Genomic DNA, 26,828 nt, shown 5'->3' with positions numbered 1-26,828 from the left:
TAAAATAGACACTTGAACACATGAATTGAGGGAATTAGATTTTTCGTTGTTTATATTCATATCACTGATTACGTTGCCCAAAATATACTACACCATAAATAATATCTAGATGGTGATAGATGTCAAAATGTCAATTACAATATAGTTTGTGACTTTGAACAAAGTCAACCTGTAAACTAAGTACAAAATTCCAAAATCTCAAATGTAGGCAATGACATGCTAGAGGGCAGTAGGCTCTGATGATGAAGCTCCTAGGTAAGAGCCTGTCCTAATTCGTTCAACCCATTCAGGACCAAAGTTGGCTTGCCTCATGAGATCAAAATCTTCAGACTCAAGCAGACAATCAACAACAACATAATCATCATCAACATCATCATCATCATCATCATCATCATCATCATCAGCATCATCAGCAACAATCAACTCACACTCTGGATATATCCCATCGAGGTCAATTGGCAAGCCTTCCTCAATAGTTCTTGATTTTGCCCATGTAGAAATTAGTGTTTCCCTTACAAATGAAAAACCAATGAATAGTGAATACAATTTAAAAAACTGCAACTATATATTAATATTCTCACCTTGAGCTTTCCTTATCTTCAAGCGGAGGTTGTGATGAACAAATACCAATTCATTCAGCCGTTGTTGTGATAGGCGGTTGCGTTTCTTGGAATGTATGTGTTCAAACACACTCCAATTACGCTCACAAGATGATGAGCTACATGGTTGGCTCAAAATGCGCACTGCCATCCACCTTAAATTTGGTATTTCGTCTCCAAAAGAAGCCCACCATGTAGCTAAAAAACACATTATATGGAGATGATATTGTAAGAGTAAGAATATCTTATAATCTTAACAAACTTAATGGTTGGCAAAATAAAAAGATTGTCAAAATTTTATAGAGTCTACTTGGTTGAATGGTCTTTCTGCTTTGTATAGCAGCCCTAGAAGAGAGAAAGCCTTTAGCATGCTTGTACATTTCCATCTCTATCGCAGCCGCATCAAATTTTTCCAAGTCAGGAAACATTTTTTCCATGCACTTGAAGAAGCCTTGTTTGATCTCAGCATCAATTTCCATGAAGTTAGTTTTATAGAATAACAGAGGATTGAGCAAGTATCCCGCAACATGGAGAGGCGTGTGCATTTGTCCATCCCATCTCCTATCAATTATGTCCCACAACGACATATACCTATCCTTGTTATTTTCTAGTTTACTCCTTATCACCTCTTTGGCCCTATCCATGGCCTCATACACATATCCCATGGGGGGTTTATCTCCATCCACTAGTCTCAAGACTTTTACTAAAGGCTCTGAAAATTCTACAATCTGTTCAATAGATTCCCAAAATGTGGTAAAATACATATACTTTGCGACTGCTATGCCATTTGCTTCAGTTGTGAAACCAGACTCCATCCACTCAGCTGAAACAAACATTCGCCTCAAATTCCCTATTTGTTCACATAATGTTTGTAATGCAACGAAATATGTTGCAAATCTTGTCACTCCTGGTCGAACTAGCTCCTTGCCTCTTGTGAAAGAGCGTATTATAGTCAAAACCCTCGTGTGATTATAAACAAATTTGGTAACCTTGTGAGCTTTCTGAAATGCTGCCTTAACCCATTCAATTTTTCCAATGTCCTCTAGGGTTAGATCAAGGCAATGTGCTCACATGGTGTAAAAAACATGGAAGGATATTTATCTGTCAAAAGTCTCCCTGCAGCAACACAAGCAACAACATTGTTTGTGATAAATTGAACCACATTTTGTGGCCCTACATCCATAACTACCACGTCATACATCTCAAACAATGCATTTGTGGATTTCATCATATTAGATGCATCCACAGATTTCAAAAAAACAATGCCAATCTCACAAGAGACAAGGAAGTTAATGAGAGTTCGGTTCCTTCTATCTGTCCAACCATCTGACATGATGCTGCAACCAGTTCTAGCCCACTGCAATCGATGTTGTTTAACAACATCTTGAACATCCTCTACTGCATCTTTTAGCATACCAACCCTCAATGATTCATAAGATGGGGCTTGAAACCCAAGATCTACAGCTGCAATAGCATCTACCATGGGTTGCCAATGTGGATTTCTGGAAGCATGGAATGCCGTGTGAGAGGAGTACCAATAATTAGCAATTGCCTTCTTTGCTTGTTCAGTGATAGTTTTCCTCCATCCTGTACTCTCCAAAGTGGTTTGTGATCCTGGTGTGGTACGAGGTTGGAAGAAAGCATTAGTGTTTCCTCCACTTGTGTTTGGTCCACATGCTATAGAATTATGTGTCGACCCAGATTCCCTGAAATCCCCATCTTCACCATCCTCACCCAAATCGTGCATCCTAGGATTTGTAGAACTAGAACCTAGTTCAACCCCAATTCTTGCCTTTTTGGCCTTATTCTCAGCAACCCCTTCAAGAGATTGCTTTGCTTGATACGAGACATCTGCAGGGCATTTTTTGCATATCTCGGTGTTATTTCCTTGTTCTTTTGACAAATGCCATTTGAAATGATAAATTCTACCACTGATCTCATCTTGACACCAATTGCACTTGACCTTCGTGCTACCAGGAATTGCTGTGCAATGTGTCCATGTAAAGTCTTTTTGGCGTGGCGTTGTGATCAAGAATCAGTTCTGCAAAAGCATTACACTTAGTTTTTAAATTTTGAGGGATCTAGGGTTGGGTTTGTGTATATTAATGCTGGACATTCATCATGAAAACTGAACATTTATATTAAAATTTTCATTTTTTTGTATATTAAATGTTAATAACTTCAGAGAAAATGACATTATGAATCTATGATAGACTGTATATATTAAATGAAAATGACATTTTCATATATTAAAAGCTAATAATATTGAACAAAAAATGAATTTAATGTTACTGTAAATGAAAATATAAATTTCGATTACAGTTAATTACTATTAAATACAAATTTTACTAATAATTAACAATAACACACAATCAAATTACATTACATATTTTACAGTAAATACTAAACAAAAATTAGTAAATATTTAACTGTTTAATTAAAAAAAAAATCTAAAATTACTAATAATTACAGTAATATTACTAATATTTATTTATATTAACATTTAATATTACTAATGTTAACAAACTAATATTACTAATATTAACATTTACAAACTAATATTACTAATATTTACTAAATTATTATTACTAATATTTACTAATATTTACTGTTAATTATTAGTAAAATTTGTATTTATGCTTATTTACATTTTACTGTTAATATTTACAAACAAAATATTTACAGTCATATCAAATATTTAATGACTGTAAATATTTATTGTTAATATTTTACTGTTAATTAACAAATATTATTAATAATTAACAGTAAATAAGCATAAATATTTAATATTACTGTAAATATTTACTGTTAATAATAAATATTAAAATTTGTATTTATTAACAGTAAATATAAATATAAGCATAAAATTTTAACAGTAAATTACTGTAAATATGACTGTAAATATAAGCATATTTTACTGTTAATATTTTATGCATTCATATTTTAAATACAAGCATAAACTATTTTAAATATTTACAGTCATAATTTAACTTTATGCTTGTATTTGCAGTCGTAAATACTAAATATGACTAATATTTAACAGTAAATACTAAATATTAGTAAATATCTTACTGTAATTTTCATCATACATATCCACTAGATTATCTGATTGTTAAATTTTTTATAAATTTACAGTCAGATAATTTAGTGGATCTGTATGGTGAATATCATGCAATGAAGTAAATGACGTTTAAGACGCAGTCTCATTTTTTCACTAATAAATAAAAGATGCTGGCATAACATAGTATGTAAATATTTATAGTCATTAAATATTTATGCTTATTTACTGTTAATAATAAGCATAAATATTTACTGTACAAAGACATTGGCGAAACTTGTATTTAAAAAGCAGTGAACAGATCTATCTAACATCTCTATAAGACTAAAAAAATATCTAGATTCATGCTCAATTTTAACAGTCATTTTATGCTTATAAATATTAACAGTAAAATATGACTGTTAAAACATAATATAAAAATAAAATTTTAAAATTGCAAAGAAATGGAAAATACCTGAAATTCCAGCAGCTCCGAGAAAGATGAGAAGGAAAGAAGGAAAGAAAATGCCGTGAAATCTCCCACTGCTGTGAAATCCCGCAGTCACCCACTCGTGAAATCCCGCAGACACCCGTGAAATCCCGCAGACCTCGTGAAATCTCGCACGATATGGCATTAAACCCTACCACGTCGTGCAGATATAAATCAATTTTTTCGTACATTTTGCGCTTTTTTTTTTTGCGACTTTAGGGTTTTTCACGGGCTCCCAATTTTAATCCGATTAATCGTGTGATTAGTCTGCGATTTAATCGAATAAATTGTTGAAAATCAATTTAAAAAGTTAACGATTATTAACACGATTTTTTGGAATAAATCGGCAGTTTTGTTGACCCCCAATTAATCGGGTATAATCGCGTTTTATTCGCGATTGCTGCTTCTTTGGTACCATGCAAGTATCTCAGAATATGCTTAGCAACGATTAGGTGAATCTTCTTGGGTTCGCACATGAATTGACTTAACACATTAGTAGCATAACAAATATCAGGGCGAGTGTTTACCAGGTACATAAGGGATCCAATAATTTGTCTATAGTATGTAGGATCTGTAGATTTTGAATCTACTGCTTCACTTTTGAGCTTATGAAGATTTGTTTCCATTTGAATAGATAGAGGTTTACAATCTATCATGCCAAATTTGGTCAGGATATCGGTGGTGTATTTTCCTTGATTTAGGAAAATATAATTCTCTTTTTGCCATACTTCTAGACCCAACAAATAGTGTAGTAGACCTAGATCCTTCATATCGAATTCAGCCACAAGATCTTGTTTGCATTTTGCAATGAGATGATCTTCTCTTGTTATCAACAAGTCATCAACATAGAGAACAAGTATTAACATGTCACTATTCGATATTTTGAAGTATATGTTAGAATTTGCTTCATTTTTGGGTTATCCTAGCTTGGAGAAATAACTATCTATCCTTTTGTACCATGCCCTGGGAGCTTTCTTAAGGCCGTAGAGGGCTTTTCTTAGTCTGCACACATAGAGATTTCTATCGTGTGTAGCAAAGCCTCCAGGTTGTTCTATATATACTTCTTCCTCAATAACACCATTCAAAAATGCGGTCTTTACGTCCATTTGATGTACCTTCCACCCTTTAGATGCTGCAATGGCAATAATGGTTCTTACAGAAGTATATCGGGCAACTAGAGCAAATGTCTCTTCGTAGTCAATTCCAGCCTTTTGAGAAAACCCCCTGGCAACGAATCTGGCTTTGTGTTTTTCAATTCTACCATCTGGTGCATATTTGATTTTGAATAACCACTTTGAAGAGACAACTGATTTGTCTTTTGGTCTAGGTACAATGTCCCAGACATCATTTTTTAAGATAGACTGGTATTCCTCAATCATTGCATCTTTCCAAGCTTGACATGTTAAGCCCTCTTCAACATTTGATGGTTCAGATTTTGTAAGTTCGGTCATGAGTGCAACATAGCATGACTGACTTCTTGTTTTCTTATTCTCTTTGAAGATTTCATCAGGTTCCACATTATTTTCCTCAATCATCTTTCTTGCCCATAGTGGTCTTTTCTTGTTGTTAGAATTTTCAGCATTCTCAAAATTAGATGATTGAGGTTCATGATCTTCTATGCTAGTATTCTCCCTCTGATTCTCAATTGTAAGATTTTCATTTGATTCTGTGATTTGATCATCTTCTGCACTTAGAGAGAGTTTATAAGCAGCATTTTCTTCAAATTTGACATCTCTACTGATTTCAATAGATCTTCGTCTTGGAATATAGACACTGTATCCTTTAGTGGTTTCACTGTAGCCAACAAATATGCCTTTCTTCCTAGAGGGTTATAGTTTGGTTCTCTTTTCTTTAGGAACGAGAATATACATGTGGCAACCAAAGATTCTTAGATGGCTTAAATCTGGTTTATTCCCTGTAAAGGCTTCTTTAGGTGTTATATTCTCTAGGATTGAATGAGGGCATCTGTTTTGAATGTACACAGCTATATTTGATGCTTCAGCCCAGAATGAGATATATAGATTTTGATTATGCATCATGGCTTTAGCGGCTTTGATGATGGTTTTGTTTTTCCTTTCTGCAACTCCATTTTGTTGAGGATTATAAGGTACTGTACACTCCCTTTTAATCCCAACAGAAATGCGGAATTCTTTAAAATTTTCAGAGATATATTCACCCCCATTGATCTTAGAGTTTTTATTTTCTTCCCAGTTTGATTTTCCACTAAGGCTTTAAATTCTTTGAATTTTAATAACACTTCATTTGATTCTTTGAGTTTTATGAAATAGATCCAAGTTTTCCTAGAGTAGTCATCAACAAATATCACGTAATACAAAAACCCCCCTAGTGATGGTAATGACATTGGACCACACAAATCAGTGTGGACAAGTTCTAGTACAACTTTTGATTTGTGTTCACTTGATGGAAAAGACCCTTTTGAGTTCTTCCCTAGAGCACATCCTTTACAAGTTCCAACATGATCAGATTTTAGATTGGGTAATCTAGTGGTGATCTTTCCTATAGAAGGTAGGGCACTAAATCAAAGATGTCCTAATTGTCTATGCCAAATTTCATTAGATTGGATACTTCATGATCTGGTGCTTGTTTTTGAGTATTACAAAGTGTAATATTCCTCTTAATTTTTTTTTGTTTTTTAGCAATAAGAGTTACAAGCAAACACCATAACCTGTTAAGGTTAGAGAAATAATCCAAACTGCTGAAAGGGAACCCTTCCACCTTTTGTTCACCGAGAGCCCAATCTGGGAGGGTGAGAGCATATGGTGTTCCAGGGATCGTTAGCACCATAAATCAAACTGAAATTACAATGCACGGGCGGCAGCCAGTCCCTTCTGCTTATCCAGCAGGATAGAAACCGAACTCTTGGCGGTAAATCAGCCAAGGGAAATAACAAGAAACTGAAACTCAATCACTCTACCCAATATTTCAGCGGGATGACAATTGCATAAAACTTATCACTCGACCACTTATTCAGTGGGAGGACTGAGTACATAAATTGAATTACAAAGCAAGAAGGCGGCTAAGCCAGCCTCTTCCACTTATGCAGTGGGAATTACAAATAAGAACAGCAAGAATGATTGATCAGTACTAATGAAACAATCTTACAAAATAGAGATATGAGATAAGATAAGAAGCTTAATGCTGATCTCAACAATCCACTATCAAAACCACACCACACTTGAACACTACTGTTGTTCTAATTCTGCAAGCTCGAAAACACACTATCCAGCCACTACTAGAAACACCAAAACACTCATAACTTTCTCAAAACTAATCGGAATCACACCAAATAAAATGCAAATGACTAATATAACATAGGCAACCAATCCATTACCTCAAACTCGCAACTTGGAAGCCCCGAATGTGCTGCACGCATCCCAAGGTAAGTCTGAAAATGGTGCTACAGCAGAAAACTTCGATTTGCAACCAAAAATTATGATGACTACCAAAATCCGTGCCAAAATAGGAGAATGATTGTCTTCCCAATACGCTTCCAAAGAGCCGATACCCAGAACGATGCAATCACTTGGTCAAGAGATATGAGCAAACTATGGTTTCAGCAACTCCGCGACCAGCAACAAGGAAACAGTCCAAAATCCACACAAAACTCTCCACAATTTGTAGAACACTCACGAACAACACTGGAATTACAGGAACACAGCTAGGTACTATCTTCCAAGTATGAAACTGAGACTTAGCTAGGAAGCCACACTTCGAAGCTCAGATTTTCAATCGCCAAACCGACAACATAACAATGCAAGTTCATAAGATATCCAAATGGGAGGCCAAGCACCTGTATTTATAGTTTTTTCCTCTGAAATTCAAATGTAAATGCTCCCAAATTCACCTCACCAATTTGCATTTCATTTCATTCTCACATGGCATCCAAATGACATTTCATTTCATTTCCCAAGGTGGGCGCCCAAGTTGCATTTTAACCAATAATTCAACAAGTTTGAACTTGCCTAAGTCTTCAATAATAACTTAATGCATTCTTCAAATTTCAACGCCTAACTTGGGAAAATATAACATTGATATTAGATAAAAATATGTCTTTTCCTAAGTCGCCCAATATATCATTAATCAGTAATAAAATAATTAAATATTAAACCTTAGGATAAGGAAATAATATTTAATTAAATCACTTATGACTCCAATATTGACTATCAACAAAATCCAGGATGAAGCTGAGCAATGAAGACCACTGAACTGTTACAGGATCGGGACCCTGTCCAAATTGCTAAAAATAGAATTGCTCAATACTGCTACTTACTAAAAATAGTAATTCACGAAATACACCTCTCAAAAACATGATCTTCACACTCGGAGAAAGAGCTTGGAAATATCAGTAAGACAACATCATCCAAACAGCCAAATCCTAACTTACTAAAAATATACTAAAAATAGTAAGTTCTCACTTCACCAAAGAATCAAATGCATGTTATACCACCCTGGAGCTCATGAAAAACCCAGAAGAAAACCATAGATAGAACTGAAGAATTCCCTCCTGGTAAACCCTAAAAAGCTCGTGCAGAACTCCACAAAAGTTGGAAACCCTAATTCTCCTTTCCAAATAGTCTATGGGTCTCCGGAATAGGCCAATGGACCACTGAACTAATCACTGCGGAGAAGGGGATATTTACACATAGTTTGTATAAACTACCATCTCTAGATCCTATAGGAATAGCATTCTTTAAGTTAGAATTTTTAGGCCAGAGTAGAACTTTATGTTCATGGAAGGTGACACGATATCCTTGATCAGCTAGTCCTGATATAGAGACCAAATTCCTTTTGATACTTGGTACAAAAAGAACATCTTCTAATTGTAATGTAACTCCTGATCTTAATTGAATTGAGCAGGTCCCAAGTCCTTTCACTAGATAGGTAGAATTGTCTCCTATTGTAACTTCTTCAGTTGAGTGCCCTTCAAAGGTTTCAAATTGATCTCTAAATCCGGTTATGTGTCATGACGCCGCACTATCGATTATCCACATATATTTGTTTGAGTTTAGTTCGCTTGATAAGGCTCTTTGTATCTTCTTCTATGCATGCATCTAGTTCGAGTTCTTGAAGAATTGCTATTATTCGGATTCTCCATGAGACAAAGTTGGATGCGCCTTCGAGTCTGTCCTCCACTCTAACATTGTTCACCATGATTGTTTGTTCTTCCTTTGATTCTGAATGCGAGTCTGAATTTTAATTTAAAAGTGTCACTATCTTTTATTTATTTCTCTACCAACTTGGCTCTGATACCATGTTAAGGAATCTAGATCAGAGATAGAGAAACAATAGTCTGAAAATCATATATAGAAGAACAAAATTTTGATGAGATTTCCAATATGAATAAATTATGTCAGTTAATCTTTGATATTATCGACTGCTTACTGGATCACGAGATTTCCACTGTAATTGATATCAATCACCAGCAAGCGTTGACGTTGAGTATATGTATGGATGTGAAAAGTCATGTGCACGTGGATGCATGACTTCTATGTGGCTTATGCCACGTAAAGTCATGACCCTACGTGAACATGACTCTTCGTATTGCAAGGGTCACCGTTTTAGTTATGCATTAAAACACTTAACGGTGCTCGGGTTTAACGATGCTTAGACTTTGACAGTCACTATATGCATATACATCGACTTCGACAATCCTCGGTTTTTTCTACCATCAGTAGTCGGTCACTATTAATTAATATATAATGTGATCAATATATATAATGTGGTAAATATATATATATATATATATACATATATGTTGTTTTCTTTAATCCGAATGAGGCTACATCCTTAACACTCCCGAGAGAAGAGGAAGACCGATGATGATGAGAGCACCGAAGGTAGCAGTGATGAAGAATCCAAAACCGTACGAGCCCTTCGACGGGATATCTTGAGAATGATGAAAGAATTGAAGGCTGAGAAAGGAACCAACAAAGAAGGTAATGAACTATGGTGTATTGAGTGCAAAGGGGAGGGGCACACAAAAGGTAAGTGTCCTAGAAATATATTTTGTGAAATTTGGTAAGTGCTGGGACATTCAATCAAGGAGTGCTCGTACAATTTGAAGATGAGAAGTACACAAGTACTCTTCACACAGAAAGAGTCCAGCCCATCGAAATCACAAAATGTATTGCCAAGTGGTTATGGAAATCAACGAGGGCGAAACCAAATACAGGTAGACTCCAGAGGACGTCCTATCATACAATGTTGACAATGTAGTGAATGGGGACACTTTGCGAGAGACTGCCATAACAAGAAAGACAACATACAATTATTGTGCAAATGGTGTGGACCAAGTGACCATGAAGACACCAACTACGCGAATCAGAAGGGTATTAATATGCTGGACGTGGAGGAACAAGAGGAAGTAGTTTTAGCAATCACAAGAGCACAAACAAAGAAGGCGATGTATTCAAGTGTTGGCGAAGGAAGGAGTAACTTCCAATGGAACTGCAAGTATGTCATTGCGGGAGTCAGAGAAGAACATAGTCTGACAGGTGCTACAAACAACCGCACCCATCGAGGTGGTAGACCTTCAAACTATGCCGCAACTTAGAATGGCAATTGCCAATACAATTAGTGATGACATTGTCATCCAGAAACAATGTAAGCCACATGAGGAGGAACTGACGGGAAAACCATCACCCAAAGGGAATGAGTCCAGTGTTCCAATGTTGCTGACGATGAGCATCGGGAGGAAGCCAACGGTCATTGAGATGGAAATAATGGGGAAGAAGTTGACAAACACCGTTGTCGATGGAGGCTCAGGAGTAAATGTACTACCGAAAGACATGTGGAAATGTCTACGGAAGCTGAATCTTTGGCCGCCAAGCTTCCACTTGGTAGGTGCCGACCAGCACGACATCCAACCGTTGGGAACATTGATGGCACAAAAAGCAATGATTGGGACACAAATTTTTTTCTCGGACTTTTTAGTCATTCGATTACAGAAGAAGGTGTACGATGCAGTCCTCGGGAGGGGATGGTTGGTCATTGCCAAGGCGAATCATAACTGGAAGCGAAACACACTCTCGATCTAGAGTGACGGGAGGAAGCACGTCATTGACTTGAGGAACTAGGTGGTGAGTGAAGAACTAGGTGGAGAGTTAGGTATGGACGGAGGGAGGAAAGGCATGAAACCCAACGATGAAGGGGTGCTTGAACTGGAAGATTGCTATGAGGATGAGAGGAGTTCTCTTAATGGATTATTTCACTGGCAGATGGAGGATTATGAAGTCTTCCACCCCGACTGTAACATGCTACAGATTGGTGAAATTGAGGAAGTGCAAAGCCCAATAGGCTTGAAGGAATTGTATGGGGTTAGGCCGTATGAGAAGGAGAAAAAAAGTTGCAGGAATAATGAAGCACGTCATCTGTATGCTATAGGGGGGTTGTATGAGAGAAGGCTGTACAAGTTGAAAGCGTATCATCCGTACAACAAATCCGTACGGAATTTGGAAGCACACCATTTACCTCAGAAGGGTCCGTACGTCCTATGGAATACTACCCAAACAAGGAGTAAAGATTTGGGGTCAGAAGAGTTTCGTACCACAAATCCGTACAGAGGCGAAATTCAGGAAAGCGACACAGACAAACCGTACATTGGTAGTGTCAGGGGCTGGATGAAGGGAATAATGCTCAACCCGTACGAAGGAATCCGTACGGAAGAAGACACGAAGGCAAGTAAAAACCAAGACGTTATTGTACAGACACGAGACATTCCGTACATCAGTGATGAAAACGACATCACATCACACCGTGAGGAAGGAATCACCGTACGAACATCAAGTGGCCAAGAGGGAATCACCGTACAAACATCAAACCATCAAGAGGGAATTTATGCAAAAGGGAACAAAAATCCATACCAATTCCGTACAAGGGCACAAACAACAGGTCCGTACGGTGATCAGGGCATAAGGAAAAGTTCGTACAGTAGGCAGAGGCAATCAAGCTACGAAAATAACTCCGTACTGTGATCGTACGACACTTAGTGATCAGGATCCAAAAAAAAATTGTACGGTGGTTGTATGACAGCGAGTGTTCACAGCGCAGAAAAACTTCTATACATAAATCATACTAGTGGTGTTGCAGAGAAATTTCCGTACGGAAATTGTACGAAATTGGCAGCGAATGTCCACGAGGGAAAATTTCCGTATGGAACCCGTACGATAAGAAGTGTTGTAGGAGAATTTTCTTACGAAGATCATATTGGGAGAACAATTCTGTACGACGACAGGGTTGGGCACGACAAGGATTGGGTAGAAGTGAAGCTGTATGAAATCATACATAAAGAGCATCAAAATCATACAGATTTTGCCGTACGTGTTAGATTTCAAACCGTACGCAATGTGTATCAATTCGTACGTGGTCATGCCGTACGGGGAGGATAGCAACAACAGTTGGTGGGAGTGAAATTTGGATTTTTTGGCTTCATCGACGATGTTTGTGGCATCTTAAAAAATCATGGAAATCATGTGCGCTGCCCCGGGATGCTGCGAGGGGCGTTTCCCCTCGACCTCGCTGGGGCCGCTGCCCCCAAACCCCCGCAAGGGGCGCTGCCCCTTGACCCCATTACGGGCGTTGCCCCCAAACCCCCATTTGATTTGGAGGGTACACTACGAGTTGGGGCTGTCTAGTACAAGTCATTGCCTACACTCTTGCCATTAGTCTCACTAGTCTTTCCAGATATTACTTGATGTTAACTTGTCGTCTGGAAGACGAATTTTTCTTTTGGGGGGGGGATAATGTAGTTGGCATAAAATGCATATGGTTATGTTTGATATTTTTGGTCACCTGACATTGTATTAATTAATATTATTAAGTGGTTGTCACTCTCAGTAGTTATGTGTCGGTTGGTTGACGGTTGTGTACCTCTCGGCAACCGTCGGGTTCTTTAAATATATTGTGTACTGCCAAGGAAGGTAGTACGGTATTGTTGGATCTGTTGTAATCCTTGGCTGACCATCTTTGGTCTTCTTCTCTGTAATGATTGCATGTGCGAATAAAGATATATTTTACTGTCGTGTCTGGTATGCATTGTCATGTACATTGTTATTTTCTATATTTAATTTACCAGTTGCAGCAGTAAACAACATGTTTGGGCCTCTTTTTTTAATGTAGCCATGTTTTTTCTAGAAACTTGTCGAGTTTTTGTGAAAAAACTCGCCAAATACTCGGCGAGTTTTTCCCAAGAACTCAACGAGTTTCTTCTGTGAGTCAATGGCAGTACTACTTACCGGCCAAAAAAACTCGCCGAGTTTTCAGCGAGTAGTCCAACTATAAATGAGTAAGAAGAATAGAGTTGAAGATAGAATAGAAGTTAGATTAGGATAAGGCAAAGATTGTTGCCAAGATCTTGTTGTAAAGAGCATATGATTTCATTGAACCTATGGTGGGTTTTATGTGTTATTTCAACAAGTTGCATGGTCTCTACTTCTCATTTGCTTTCATGTTGATTAGATGAATGAAAGATCTTTGTGCATGATCAATGGTGAAATTCATATATCCATACCACTAGCAATTTGTCGATTGTAAGTTTTCCTTGTGTGGTCAATTGGAATCCTTAAATGAGCTTAATTTCAGTTGGTCTTCACATTTTGATATGCATTGCCTTGATGGTATCCTTGCTGTTAATAGTGATTGGAACAACATATGCTTACCTTAGGAGATCGCAGTAAACTTTGTGGAGTTGTTGCTTCGCATGGCAAAGCAAAGTCTAGTCGAGTTTCACCAAAGATTGTCCATTGCTCTTGCATTCCTAGGATTAGACCAGTTTCCTAAACCCTTTATCCTTTTGCTCTTTCTTCCAAGGAAAGTAAGTTTCACGTTCCAACAAAGATTCAAGCATTCAAGCTTCAACGTAAGTCTCTTTGGATTGCCAGCAATCACATCAACCAATTGAGCTATCCATACGTCAAGACCTGACTAAAGAAACCTTGGAGTCATCTAGGTTGATCATATAATTCAGCATCCAAGAAGATTTTGATCAAGAGAGGATAGAATACCTTTGGTATTTTATTCTGTGTTAGAGGTATCTAAAAAACACATCAACAAGAAGAAGCATGACGAACAAGATTGGTAGCAACATAACCTTTGTGGGACGAGAGGAATTTATTCCCCCCTTTTCTGAGAATTTTTTTGAAATTATAATTTTTAAAATGACAATCCATTTGCATATGGTCAAAATCTTTCACTATAAGCACATTTTTTTCCTTAAAAAATGAGACATACTTTGTTGTTTCTTCTCGTTTTTGAAGGAAAAAATGTGCCTTGATCCCAATGCTTTTCCTTTTCCATTTGTGTTTCTTCTTGTAAGTGATCTAGTCCTTGAACATCAAACCTTTATATTTGCAGTATTTAGGCAGAGAGCATGTGGGAATATGCTGATTTAATCAAACTTTGATTCAATGGGTCTAGTTGCAGACAAGGAGGGAAGGAGTTTACCTAGCAATATATAATGAATTCAGGTTAAGGATTGCAAAGGGATGCTAATGAATGCAATAATTTAGTTTGGTGACAAGATTTGGGAAGAAGATTCCTACACTACCTACATATGTATGATAGGTAGAAACTACCCACAAAACTGTATGGATAGGGTTTCTATAATAGTTTTTCATTAAAGATAACAAAGGATTTAGGTCAAGTGCAAAATAAAAATGCACAAGTTCTACAATGGTTAGATTGAACTTTCAACTTATATTTTTGATGATATAGATATTTTGGACTGTTCTCAAATGTCTTGGCCAAATTTTATCCTATTGGCTCATGTAATGAACAAATCATATGGAGCATTGTATTTAGCTAAGCTTTTGCTTCTAGGGGTTTCAGTTATGGAACACACACACGCACGCACGCACACACACACGCGCACGCACATGCACACGCACACGCAAACATGCACACGTACGCACACACAAACATGCACACGTACGCACACGCACACACACACACACCCACATGCACGCATGCATGCACACGCACATGCACACACACACACACGCACACACACACACATAGACACATAGACAAACACAAAGTGATTTTTTTTTAATTATTAGAAACTTGGACAAGTTTGCATATAATTGTACCAATTACTAAGCATGCATGTCTTGAGAAATTTATAAGTAAAGTTATTTTCTTGAAATAATGATTTCATGCACACAGTATATTGATGCTATTTTTAGTAGAGTTTCACCATACCTATGGTCTCAAATATTGATTTGTAGGTTTCAAGTATTGGAGTTGGTGATAGTGTGCAAGCTATTGACAAAAAGGTATGTTAATTCTCACTCATGCAAGTGTAACCACTACCACCCTCCCTCACCCAAAATTACTACAAGATAAAGTGATAGAGTCTTTTGTAAAAAAATACATTTATCTCTTTTTATATGAACAGTAATTGTAACTTCTTTTCCTTTTTACTGTCAAATCTTTCTTTTGGAGCTAATAATTCTTGCCCTTGATGTTAACCTATATGCTTTTCTTGTGTGTGTGGTTTTGGTGGCTTGGTAGTGTTTATCCTTATAAGATGCCAGATTTAAGGATGGAAATAGTTTGAATAAAACCCTTGAAAGATTCAGGGATCTGCTACCATGGTTGGATCTTTGAGTATTTTATGTTCTTCTCATCTGTCATCCCATGCTTCTTTACTAAAAAGTTTTCAATGTGTGAATCCCATATTTCCTTTTTTGGATCAGTTAAATGAGGGTTAGGGTCCTATCCCTTTTCATATATCATTAAAAACTAGCAAAACTAACATGATAGTTCAGCCCCTATGAAAAAAGGAGCTCCCAATGATTAATTACATAATTGGCTAGTCTTGCAGGTCAAGATAGCAAGTGCAGAGAATAAACTATATTAGCAATATTAATATCCATACAATGTATATGCAGAAACCTTGTTCAGCCATGTCACCTCCATCTTCGTCTAGCTTGATGAAGTTTCGTCCATAGGTCTTGTCCAAAGCCTTGCCCAATCCAGCATGGTTGAGAAGAAATCTGATTGCTTTTCCTTGTTCTGTGTTTTTTGAACAGCACGAGCAATTGCATGTAGCTCATCTTTATCTTGCAGAAGCTAGCCCTGCTTATAACAATCTCCTAAATCATCACAACCTATTTGACCAGATGCAGCAAATGATCCCCAGTGTTCCTCAATGTGCCCATGGAAACAAGGCCAAGAAACTTATGGCCTATGATAGGTAAGCTTCATAGGGGACCTGAATAGCACTATCCACTATGGTCTTAATGCTCTTCTGGTGTTTCTCCGAGATGTAATGTTCTCCAAGAGCCTTCACTATATCCTTGTCTCCGATAATCATCAGAATATGAGACAGAGGTAGATGAGACCTCTAAACTGTTAAGTTTTGGATTGGAGGTTTAAAACAAAAAATTCAGAAGTATGAGAATTATATCTCTGATATAATTCAATTGATAAATCTGTTATGCTGAGGATATTGATTTGACTGAAGACCTACACACTTCCTTATAGTCGCTGGCTTTCAACAATGTATACAATCTGAGTATATATGTTTGCAGGTTGAATATATATAGTATATCTATCATCAACGAATTACCCAGCAGATATTGTGGATTGGTTTCCACGTATAATTACACAGCAGATATCACACAACAGATTTGATTGGTTTCTACAGCAAATTAACTATCTACGGGTCACAAGGTAGAAATCATATAATCACAGCATACGTCGCATTAAATTCTCCCTCAATGCTCCTGATTGAGGAACCTATATACCCGGTCAAATGAAATGACACGACGATATAATTGGAACATGACCAATCCAAAGGGGATGCGTTAATCCAACAGCCCCGAAAAGATAATCACAACTAAATACGTTAGTTAATGAAAATAATAAAGAGTTATTATGTAGAAGCAATTTAGAACTAGTTAGAGAATAAATAAGGAGATCGCTGATATAAGACACCGATACATATAGTATTAATAATTAAGATAGCAGACAGCAGAAAGATATCTCCTGTTGCTATAACATCAACACTCCCTGTTAGCTAGGGAGATATCTTTCCACATATCCACGTCATGGAGTCTCTCAACATGACACTCACAATGGCTACTTCCATTTGTGGAAAAGAGTTTATCACGGAGTAACTCAACGTGATGTCCACCATGGCTACTCCCGTGTGTGGAAAGGAATGTGTGCACAACTGCCCATCACGGAGTCACTCAACATGATGTCGTCATGGAGTCACTCAACATGACGTCCACCATGGCTGCTCCCATGAGTGGAAAGAACACATGTACAAAGTATTCATCACGTAGTCTCTCAATGTGATGTTGTCATGGAGTCACTCAACATGACATCCACCATGGCTACTCCTAGAGGGTGGAAAGAACCACATCTTTGTCTTAGAGATGGACAAGGGCTTTCACCTCAAATTTCTCTGCCACAGAGAAAGATGCATTATAGCAAATCACAAAAGATCATTGGTGCTGAGACTTCCTCTAAGCAAGGGCTTCATTCTCCACAACTCCAAGATTGTCTCGAAAGTGCACAAACTTCACTCTGGAGAGAGGCTTGGTGAGAATATCAACCGTCTGTTCATCAGTACAAATATAACTCAACTGAATAGCTTTCCTCAATACGATATCTTTGATGCAATGGTATTTGATCTCAACCTGTTTTGTTCTGTCATGGAACACTGGATTGACAAATAGCCTCACACAACTTTGATTGTCACAATGAATAACAGTTGGCTCCAATGATTGTCCAAACAATCTTGCAAGGAGCTTTCGAAGCCACACTGCTTCTCGAGCTGCTACACATGCTGCAATATATTTTGCCTTCGTTGTGCTTAGTGCCATTAAAGACTGCTTCCTGCTGCACCAACAAATCATCGCAGATCCCAAGCTAAAGCAACATCCAGAGGTGCTCTTTCTGTCAGCTACACTCCTGGCCCAATCAGAATCTGAGTAGCCTTGTATCTTTAGATCTATAGTGGAAGAATATCTCAAACCATATCCAACTGTGCGATGCAAGTATTTCAAGATATGCTTAGCTGCAACTAGATGAATTTGCCTTGGTTCACACATGAATTGACTGAGGGCACTCACTGCATAGCAAATGTCTGGTCTAGTATTGACTAGATACATCAATGATCCAATCAATTGCCTGTACATGGTGGGATCTACTAGATCTGGACTAGTTGCAGAATCACTCAATTTCTTCAAATTTGCTTCCATCGGTGTAGACATAGATTTGCAATCCAACATCCCAAATCTCTTCAAGATATCTATGGTGTATTTTCCTTGACTTAGAATAATCCCATTGGGTCTTTGCCACACTTCTAGTCCTAGAAAGTAGTGCATAAGATCTAAATCCTTCATCTCAAACTCAGAAGCTAACTCCTTGCATTTGATAATGAGATGTTCTTCTCTAGTAAGAAATAAGTCATCAACATAAAGAACCAATATTAAGGTCTCACCATTAATTACCTTGAAGTAGAGATTTGAATCTGCATCATTCTTGGAGAATCCCAAGCTCATAAGTATTGATCAATCCTCTCATACCAAGCACGAGGTGCCTGTTTAAGGCCATACAATGCCTTCTTCAATCTGCATACATGAGATTCCTTTCCATGAATCACAAACCCATCTGGTTGTTCAATGTACACTTCTTCAATCACACCATTAAGGAATGTTGTCTTTATGTCCATTTGGTGTAGCTTCCATCCTTTAGCTAATGCAATAGCAATAAAAGTCCAGATGGATGTATAGCGAGCAACAGGAGCAAAGGTTTCCTCATAATCTATTCCCTCTTTTTGAGAGAATCCTCTAGCCACAAATCTTGCTTTGTACTTTTCAATGCTTCCATCAGCTGCATGCTTGATCTTGAAAAGCCACTTGGAAGATACAACTGATTTCCCTTCTGGTCTAGGTACAACATCCCAAACATCATTCTTGAGAATGGACTGATACCCCTCTATCATAGCATCTTTTCACACCTGCTGAGTTGAAGCTTCGTCAACACTGGAAGGTTCAGATTCAATGATGTGACTCATCAATGCTACAAAGCCAGGAAACTTCTGTGGTCTCTTGCTTTCTCTTAGTGTGCCTTTAGGGGCTGCATACTTCTCTACTTCTTGCGTAGTCTGTCTAGCCCATAGAGGTCTCTTTCGACATGATAATATCTCTTGGACCATCAGTAGGTTCGAAAGGCTCAACCGGATCAATAGCCTCTTTAGGTTTAGTAGACTCCCTCTAAATCTCAGGAATATGATCAACGTCCATGTCCTAAGGAGTCTCTTGGGCTTCATTATCTATCTCCATTTGTGAACCTTTAGATCTTTTGAATGCAACATTTTCTTCAAAGGTGACATCCTTGCTGATCTCTATCTGTTTCTGTCCTGGAATGTAAATCCTGTAGGCTTTTGAAGATTCACTATAACCCACAAATTTTCCTTTCTTGCCAGATGGTTCTAACTTAGATCTCTTATCTTTAGGCACATAAATATAAACAGGACAACCAAAGATTCTCAAATGACTAACCTTAGGTTTCACACCTGTAAATGCTTCTTCAGGAGTCATACTTTCCAATATTCGATGAGGGCTCCGATTCTGAACATACACTGCAGTTATGGATGCTTCTGCCCAAAGATAGGTTTGTAAGTCTTGATCATGGATCATAGCTTTGGCTGCCTCAACTATGGATCTATTCTTCCTTTCTGCAACTCCATTTTGCTGGGGATTGTGAGGAACACAAAACTCCCTCTTAATCACTGCCTCAACACAGAAATTACGGAAGCTTCCAGAGGTGTATTCTCTTCCGTTATCAGATCTTAGAACCTTGATCCTTTTCCCAAACAAGTTTTCTACTTGAGCCTTAAATTCTTTGAATTTCTCAAGCACTTTTTCAGATTCCTGAGACTTCAAAAAATTCTCAAGCACTTCTTCAGATTCCTTAGACTTCAAAAAATAAATCTAAGTCTTTCCATTGCACATCCTCTACAAGTACCATCATGCTCATAATTGAGTTTTGGAAGGCCGGTAACCATCTTCTCCATGGATGGAAGAGCTCTGAAGTGAAGGTGAGCAAGTCTCCTATGCCATAGCTCACTCGAGTTTAGTATTTGATGGAAAATGGTGTTTAAAGCTGGATTATAACTTAAGGAAAAATGAACGATTTATTAAGGGATTGCTTAAGTTATATTTAAAGTCATTTTCTCAGTTATATGTTGGGCGCTCATATTATATATTATTTGCATTTTAATAAAATGTCTTTTCTAGGCAAAATTGGACAACTTGGTGAAGGATGAAATGAAATGAAATGCAAACTAAAAAGTAAATTTGAATTCCATTGTTAAGTCCCACATTGGAGGGAAAAGGAGGTTTGATTTGGGAGAAAGTTATAAATAAGTGCCTTGGCCTTCATTTGAGACTATTTATTGCTTATCATAATGAAGTGCTGTTGAAATCATTCTAGACTCTTGCTTCGAGGAATGCATACCTCCTAGCCTCCTTCAGTTTCATGCTTGAAAGATGGCCCCTAGCTGAATATTGTGATTTTTTCTCATCCAGAGGAGCAAATTGAGCTGAACGAAGATGAAGTTATTTGATGCTTTTTGATTTTGGAGTGTTGTTTCAGTGCTGGAGTTTGCTGTTTGGTATGGAGCTGATCGTGGAATTCATTCACAAGTCTTTGAGAGTTTAGTTGTTGCTTTTGGTTATTTTTCCTATGTTTTCCTCTTGGTTAGGCGATTCCTTTTGCTAAGTTTCGTAGTGTTTGGTGTTGATTTGGATTTTATTAAACAAATCGCCCTCCTTACTTGGCCGTACCATGTATGTGAATGCCTTGGGAAGCATGCATTAGTGTGTTGATCAGATTTGCTGCTGGTGGTTGGTCTTGGCTTGGGCGCCTCCTCTTCAGGGATCATTTGCATTTGATTTCAAGTCATTCGGAGTTGTGTGGGCAAAGTTATGAGCATCTAGGGGATTTCTCTTCTTCCTGGTCTATTATTTTAATTTGTTGTTCTTTATATCAGACCCATGTTATTTATCTGTTTGGATACTTTTCATATGCTGGATGGCTCATATTTTTTAGAGGATCAATTCCTAACATTTTGGTGTGTTTTGGTATCAATTTCCTATTGTAATCTGCAAGGTAATGCTCTCATTGTAACGTTGAAATCAGTAATACTGATCAGTGTTCATTTTATTGCATTTTACATTTTGTATTCCCATTGAAAAAGTGGAAGAGGCTGGCTTAGCCGCCTATCTATTACTTTCAGTTGGTTTCATTGTCCTCTCGCTTAATAAGTGGTTGAGTGATCTTATTTTCAGTATTGTAATAATTGTCCTCCCATTGAATAAATGTTTGAGTAATCTTATTTTCAGTATTGTAATAATTGTACTCCCATTGAAAAGTGGTAGAGTGAGTTTACATTAAGTTCTTTTTGCCCGCTGGACAAGCGGAAGGGGCTGGCTTGCCGCCCAACATTGTACTTCAGTTTGTTTTGGAGTTAACGATCCCCTATTCACTGTATGCTCTCACCTCACCCACACTGGGCTCTTGGTGATCAAAAAGTGGAAGGGTTGCCTTTTAACAATATTGTATTTCTCTTTTCTAACCTTAACGGGTGCATTGTGGTGTTTAAAATTGAAAAAAAGGTAAGATTGACATTTCAGTGATATCAAAGCTGCTTTTCCTCCCAGCTCGTGTGTTCAGTTGATCAGAGTTCTCCATGAGTGATAGAGAAGTCCATTACTACAACAAAGAGCAAAAGAGACAACGATATAAGATTCCAACAGTGTCGGTTGAAGAGACCTTTTCAGAGGTTCTTAGAAACAGAGAGACAACAGTTGGCTCTATGGCAGAGAGAACGGGAGAACATAATGATTCCACTGAAGCAAGAGCAGAAAGGAAGTTTGATACCATGATGGACATGATGTCCCAATTGTTGGCCAAGATTAATCAGAATATTGGTGGGACTCCTAATCAACCCACTAATGGACATGAAGCTAGCACTTCCAACACTCCTGGAGGAAATGGAAACAACCATGGAGGAAATGGAAGCAACCTTGGGAGTAATAATGGAGGAGCACCTGGAGGATCAGTCACTAGACCTTTGCAACCTATTTTCCTGCCCAAGTGCCACAAACTGGAATCAAGATACCCACTACTGATGAAGTGAGGAATAGTTACATGGAGTATGCTTCTCTTCCCACTGAGATCCGGGATATCCTTGCGTTGGATCAATTCATGAACCAAAAGAAGAAGAGAGGTGGAAGATATGATAACCACTCCTATGCTCAAAGAGACTATCAACAAGCCCTTGGGAAGGTGACTCTAGCCCACATTGACGAGAGTTTTAAGTATTCTGCTAGAGCCTGGGTTCAAAAGTTGGACAATTATTTGTCCTTGAGACCAATACCGGAAGAAGATGCTATCAAGTTTGCCACCTTGCATTTGGATAAAGATGCTCATGAGTGGTGGTATCATTGTTTGGTCACTCTTGGCCATGGTCTTATTGTCACTTATAATGAGTTCACCAACAAGCTCATTGAAAGGTTCGAGACTAAGGACCCTGAGGTAAAGTTCCATGAGCTTGCACAGCTGAAACAACAAGGATCGTTGGACACCTACATAGCTGATTTCCAAAGACTCGCTGTAATGGTGCCAAACATCACGGAGAAGAGGCTTGTAGTCCTTTTTATTGAAGGATTGGAGGAACCTTTAAGGGTTGGGTGAAGGCGTTTGATCCACCAACTCTGAATGAAGCCATTTAAAAAGCAAGAAGCATGGATTTGGCTGCCCCTAAGTCCAAATTTGAGTCCAAGCCTTTCCCTTATCGAAAGGACAAGAAGAAAATTTCAAATCAGTCTAAGAAGTTTCCTCCTAGGATGGATGATGAGCTCCGAAGGAAGAATCTGTGTTACTCTTACAAGGAACCATGGGCCCCGGTTACAAGTGCTACGGAAAAGGCAATGCGCATTGCATGGAAGCCTATTCTGTTGATGGATCAAAATTTGAAAATTCAAAACATTAGACTAAAATGGGGTAAAGTGAGTACGAAGAGGTTCCAGAAGAGGTTGAAGATGACCACGTAGGTGGTGGTGTAGTTTCTCAACTTTCCAGTCTCCATAAAAATTAATCATTCAGAGTTAGGGGAGTGCTTGGAGAGCACAGAGTCATTGCCCTTATTGACACGCGCAACTCATAATTTCATAGATGAAAGAATTGTTGCAAAGAGAGGCCTTATAACCGAAGTAGTTGATGGATTTAAAGTAATGGTGGCAGACAGTTCTACTATATCTTGGAACCGAATGGTTTCCAATATGTCTTTGAGGTTGGGAAATTATGAAGTCAAGGATGACTTCTATGTTGTTAGCATTGGAGGTATTGATGATGCAGTTCTTGGCATACAATGGCTGCGATCTCTTGGTGAGATCACTGTCAATCTGCAAACAATGGAGTTGAAGTTCATAGCCGAAGGGAAGAAAGTAGTGTTGAAGGGATGTCTAATGGAGGCCCTCGTATTGTGTCATTGAAGAGGATGGAGAGGCTGATCCGTCATGATCAAGTGGAGTGGGTAGCAGAATGTTTGATCATGCCATCCGATCCAATAGAAGAAAAGAGACACTACCCTCTGGATATTCAAGAGTTGATCACCAAGAGGAGTAAAGTCTTTGGTAGCCCATCCCCTAGGAGACCTCTTGAGAGAGGGACTGAGCACATAATTTAACTGGAAGGAGCTAAGTTGGTCATCACTACTGCATACCGGTATCCAAAGAAGCAAAAGGATGAGATAGAGAAAGCTATCAAGGAACTTTTGGATATGGGATACATCCGGCCAAGTAAGAGCCCCTTCGCTTCTGCAATAGTTCTAGTGAAGAAGAAGGATGGGACCATGTGCATGTACGTGGATTATCGAGCCCTTAATCAAAAGACTATAAAAAATTGGTACCCCATTCCTAGGATTGATGAGCTACATGGAGTTGTTTTCTTCTCTAAGATTGATCTCAGATCAGGCTATCATTAGATTCAAATGAGGGAATCAGATATATAGAAGACTTCTTTTAGATGCCACTATGGGCATTTTGAGTTCCTAGTCATGCCCTTTCGGTTGACTAATGCTCCTGCTACCTTCCAATCCTATATGAACAAGATCTTTCAGAAGCAATTGAGGAGGTTTGTGCTAATCTTTTTTGAGGATATTCTCACCTTCAACAAATCTTGGAAGGAGCACTTGAAGCACTTCGATAAAGTGCTCAGTGTTCTGGAGTCAGAATCATTGTTTGCCAAAGAATCCAAGTGTGAGTTTGGGATGAAGGAGCTGCTCTACCTTGGTCATATCATCGGTGCAGATGGAGTTAAGGTTGATCCTGAGAAGATCAAGGCAATAGTTGATTGGCCTCCACCCGAGAACTTGACACACCTGAAGGGGTTCTTGGGTCTTTGTGGTTTTTAGATGAGATTTGTGAAGGGCTACTCTCAACTTGTTGCTCCTCTTACAGATCTCACATGTGTTTGACAAGTTTAAGAAGATTATGAGCTCGTGTCCTATTTTGGCTCTACCCGATTTTTCCAAGCTCTTTGAGCTACAATGTGATGCATCTGGTGAAGATATTGGTGCTGTTTTGATGCAAGAGAAACATCCGATTGTGTTTAAGAGCAGAAAACTAAGAGGAGTTGAGAAGACTTATTCTATCTATGACAAGGAAATGCTTGTGATCATGCATGCATTGGCCAAGTTCAGACAATACTTTGTGGGAAGCAAATTTGTTGTCAAAACTGATCACAATAGCCTCAAACACTTTATGCACCAAAAGGATTTGAATGAAAGGCAACAGTAGTGGGTAAGCTACAAGCTTATGATTTTGACATTGAGTTTGTTAAGGGCAAAAACAACATTGTAGCACATGCACTTTCAGGAAGGCCCCACTTGAGCTCTTTGTGTGAGCTTATTGCTGATTGGAAGGACTTATTGCTTGCTGATTATGCCAAAAATCAGTTTGCAACTAACATTATTGAGGGTACTTTTCATTCTGAAAGGTATAAGGTGGTTGATGGGTTGATACACTACAAGGGAAGAATATTTTTGTTGCTCGAATTTAAGCTAAAGAAGACAGTTTTGTAGACTTTTCATGACGTTCCTCTTGCTGGTCATCAAGGATATTTCAAGACCTATAGGCAGATTCATGAGAGGTATCTTGGAAGGGGTTGAAAAATGATGTGTTGAGCTACATTAAGGAGTGTCACACTTGTCAAATGAACAAAAATGAGCACATTCTTCCTGCTGGTTTATTGCAACCTCTACCAATTCCCAATCAAAATGTCATGTCCCCTAATAAGTTTCCCTAATAAGTGATCACGTATGTATATAATATTAATTATTTTATATTAAGTTCCCATTCATTGATATAAATAATTAATATTTATAAAATGTCTTTTTGTTTAAGATATGTATTTTTGTTAGCCGTAATTAGTCTAACTATTACGGGAATTCAACTAATTTTTGTGAATAAAAGATGGGCTCACGATAGGAGGAACAAAATTGTATTTATGAAATAACTCAACCGAAGTTGATGATCTATGGGATATCAACGGAGGAAGATATTTTCTTTCGCCAGCTTTGCTCTGGCCTATTGGAACTATGAAATAGTGAATTTGTGAAGAATAAGTTATTGGCGGAATCACTGTTTAAATACAAATCTCTGGGAACCCAGCAGAAGATTGGTGGAGTAGCACGCACATTCCAAATCGTTCCTTGTGTTCAGGAAACACACGAACTTCACATCATTTCCCGTAAATTGCAAACTGTGTATGTGTCAGAATATTGGCGGAGTGGCGCACAGGTCTCAATTCCTTCTACCCTTTCGTGTATAGAACGGCTTGCATTCTTCAGTCACTCCCCCGTGTACAGAAACGACGCGAACTTCATTGGTTTCCGGAAGACCCGATATTGGGTGAAGTCTTTGTCAAGACGGTTTCCTTCAGCAGTGTCGCATGAGTCTACAAACCCCAGGGTGGGCGTGACGAGGATGTGCTCCTGCGGTAACGGAAAACCCTGCCTTAAGAAATGGTTGTAGTAAGGGAGACGAGACCAATCCCCACATGACCAACTTCAAAGACGGAACACATACGCGCGGAACAACGACCATAGTGCAAGTGATAATGGGGTCACCTGTTTTTCGTGATTCACAGTAGACTTCCCAGATAGTTGACAACCACCAGACTGGGCGCAAACAATCTCTGCAGTTTCAGGTGCACCTTGAAATGCTCCTTGAATGTTGAATACTGAATGTCACTAAGTACCGTCAATAAATCTGAAGGTCAAATTGGAAATATTTGTGTTAAATTCTCAAACCCATAGGCAACGAAATAAGTTAAACATTACATTTCCTGTGCACACTGGACACAAACATTAATTTACAGATTAGCCTAGTAAGGAATTTTACAGTGGTATCAGAGCACTAAATCTTGCCAGCCTGTATGGTACCTTCAGAAAATTTAATGCAAAACTTTCAGAAAAATTTAATGCACAGCTGAGTATGCACCAAGGAAATTATAATTTTTCGAAGTACTAGGGCCCGTCAAAACAGATTTACAAACTCTCCTCTAGCACAGAGTAGTACATCTATTTCGTTTGAAATTGAGAATAGCCACATAGAGACTGACGAAGAAATTATCTTTGAAACCAACATGGGAGACCCAG

General features: G+C 38.2%; 1 protein-coding gene across 4 annotated transcripts in view; it reads left to right on the top strand.

Annotated features, from left to right (window-relative positions):
- LOC131036424 (uncharacterized) overlaps window positions 1-26,828 on the top strand; it is a 270,316-nt gene that overhangs the window by 127,558 nt on the left and 115,930 nt on the right. For all 4 annotated transcript variants that reach the window (XR_009104097.1, XM_057968310.1, XM_057968309.1 and 1 more), the window contains one exon: window positions 15,370-15,417. Coding sequence is in view for 3 of the 4 variants with exons in the window: in XM_057968310.1 (XP_057824293.1) it covers window positions 15,370-15,417 (48 nt within the window). In the remaining variant the exon portion in view is untranslated. The remainder of the gene's footprint in view (window positions 1-15,369; window positions 15,418-26,828) is intronic.

Source organism: Cryptomeria japonica, chromosome 1 (assembly GCF_030272615.1).
Source record: "Cryptomeria japonica chromosome 1, Sugi_1.0, whole genome shotgun sequence".
NCBI classification, from domain to species: Eukaryota; Viridiplantae; Streptophyta; class Pinopsida; order Cupressales; family Cupressaceae; genus Cryptomeria; species Cryptomeria japonica.
Note: the sequence above shows the minus strand (reverse complement) of the source record. Positions and strands in the feature narration are given on the sequence as shown.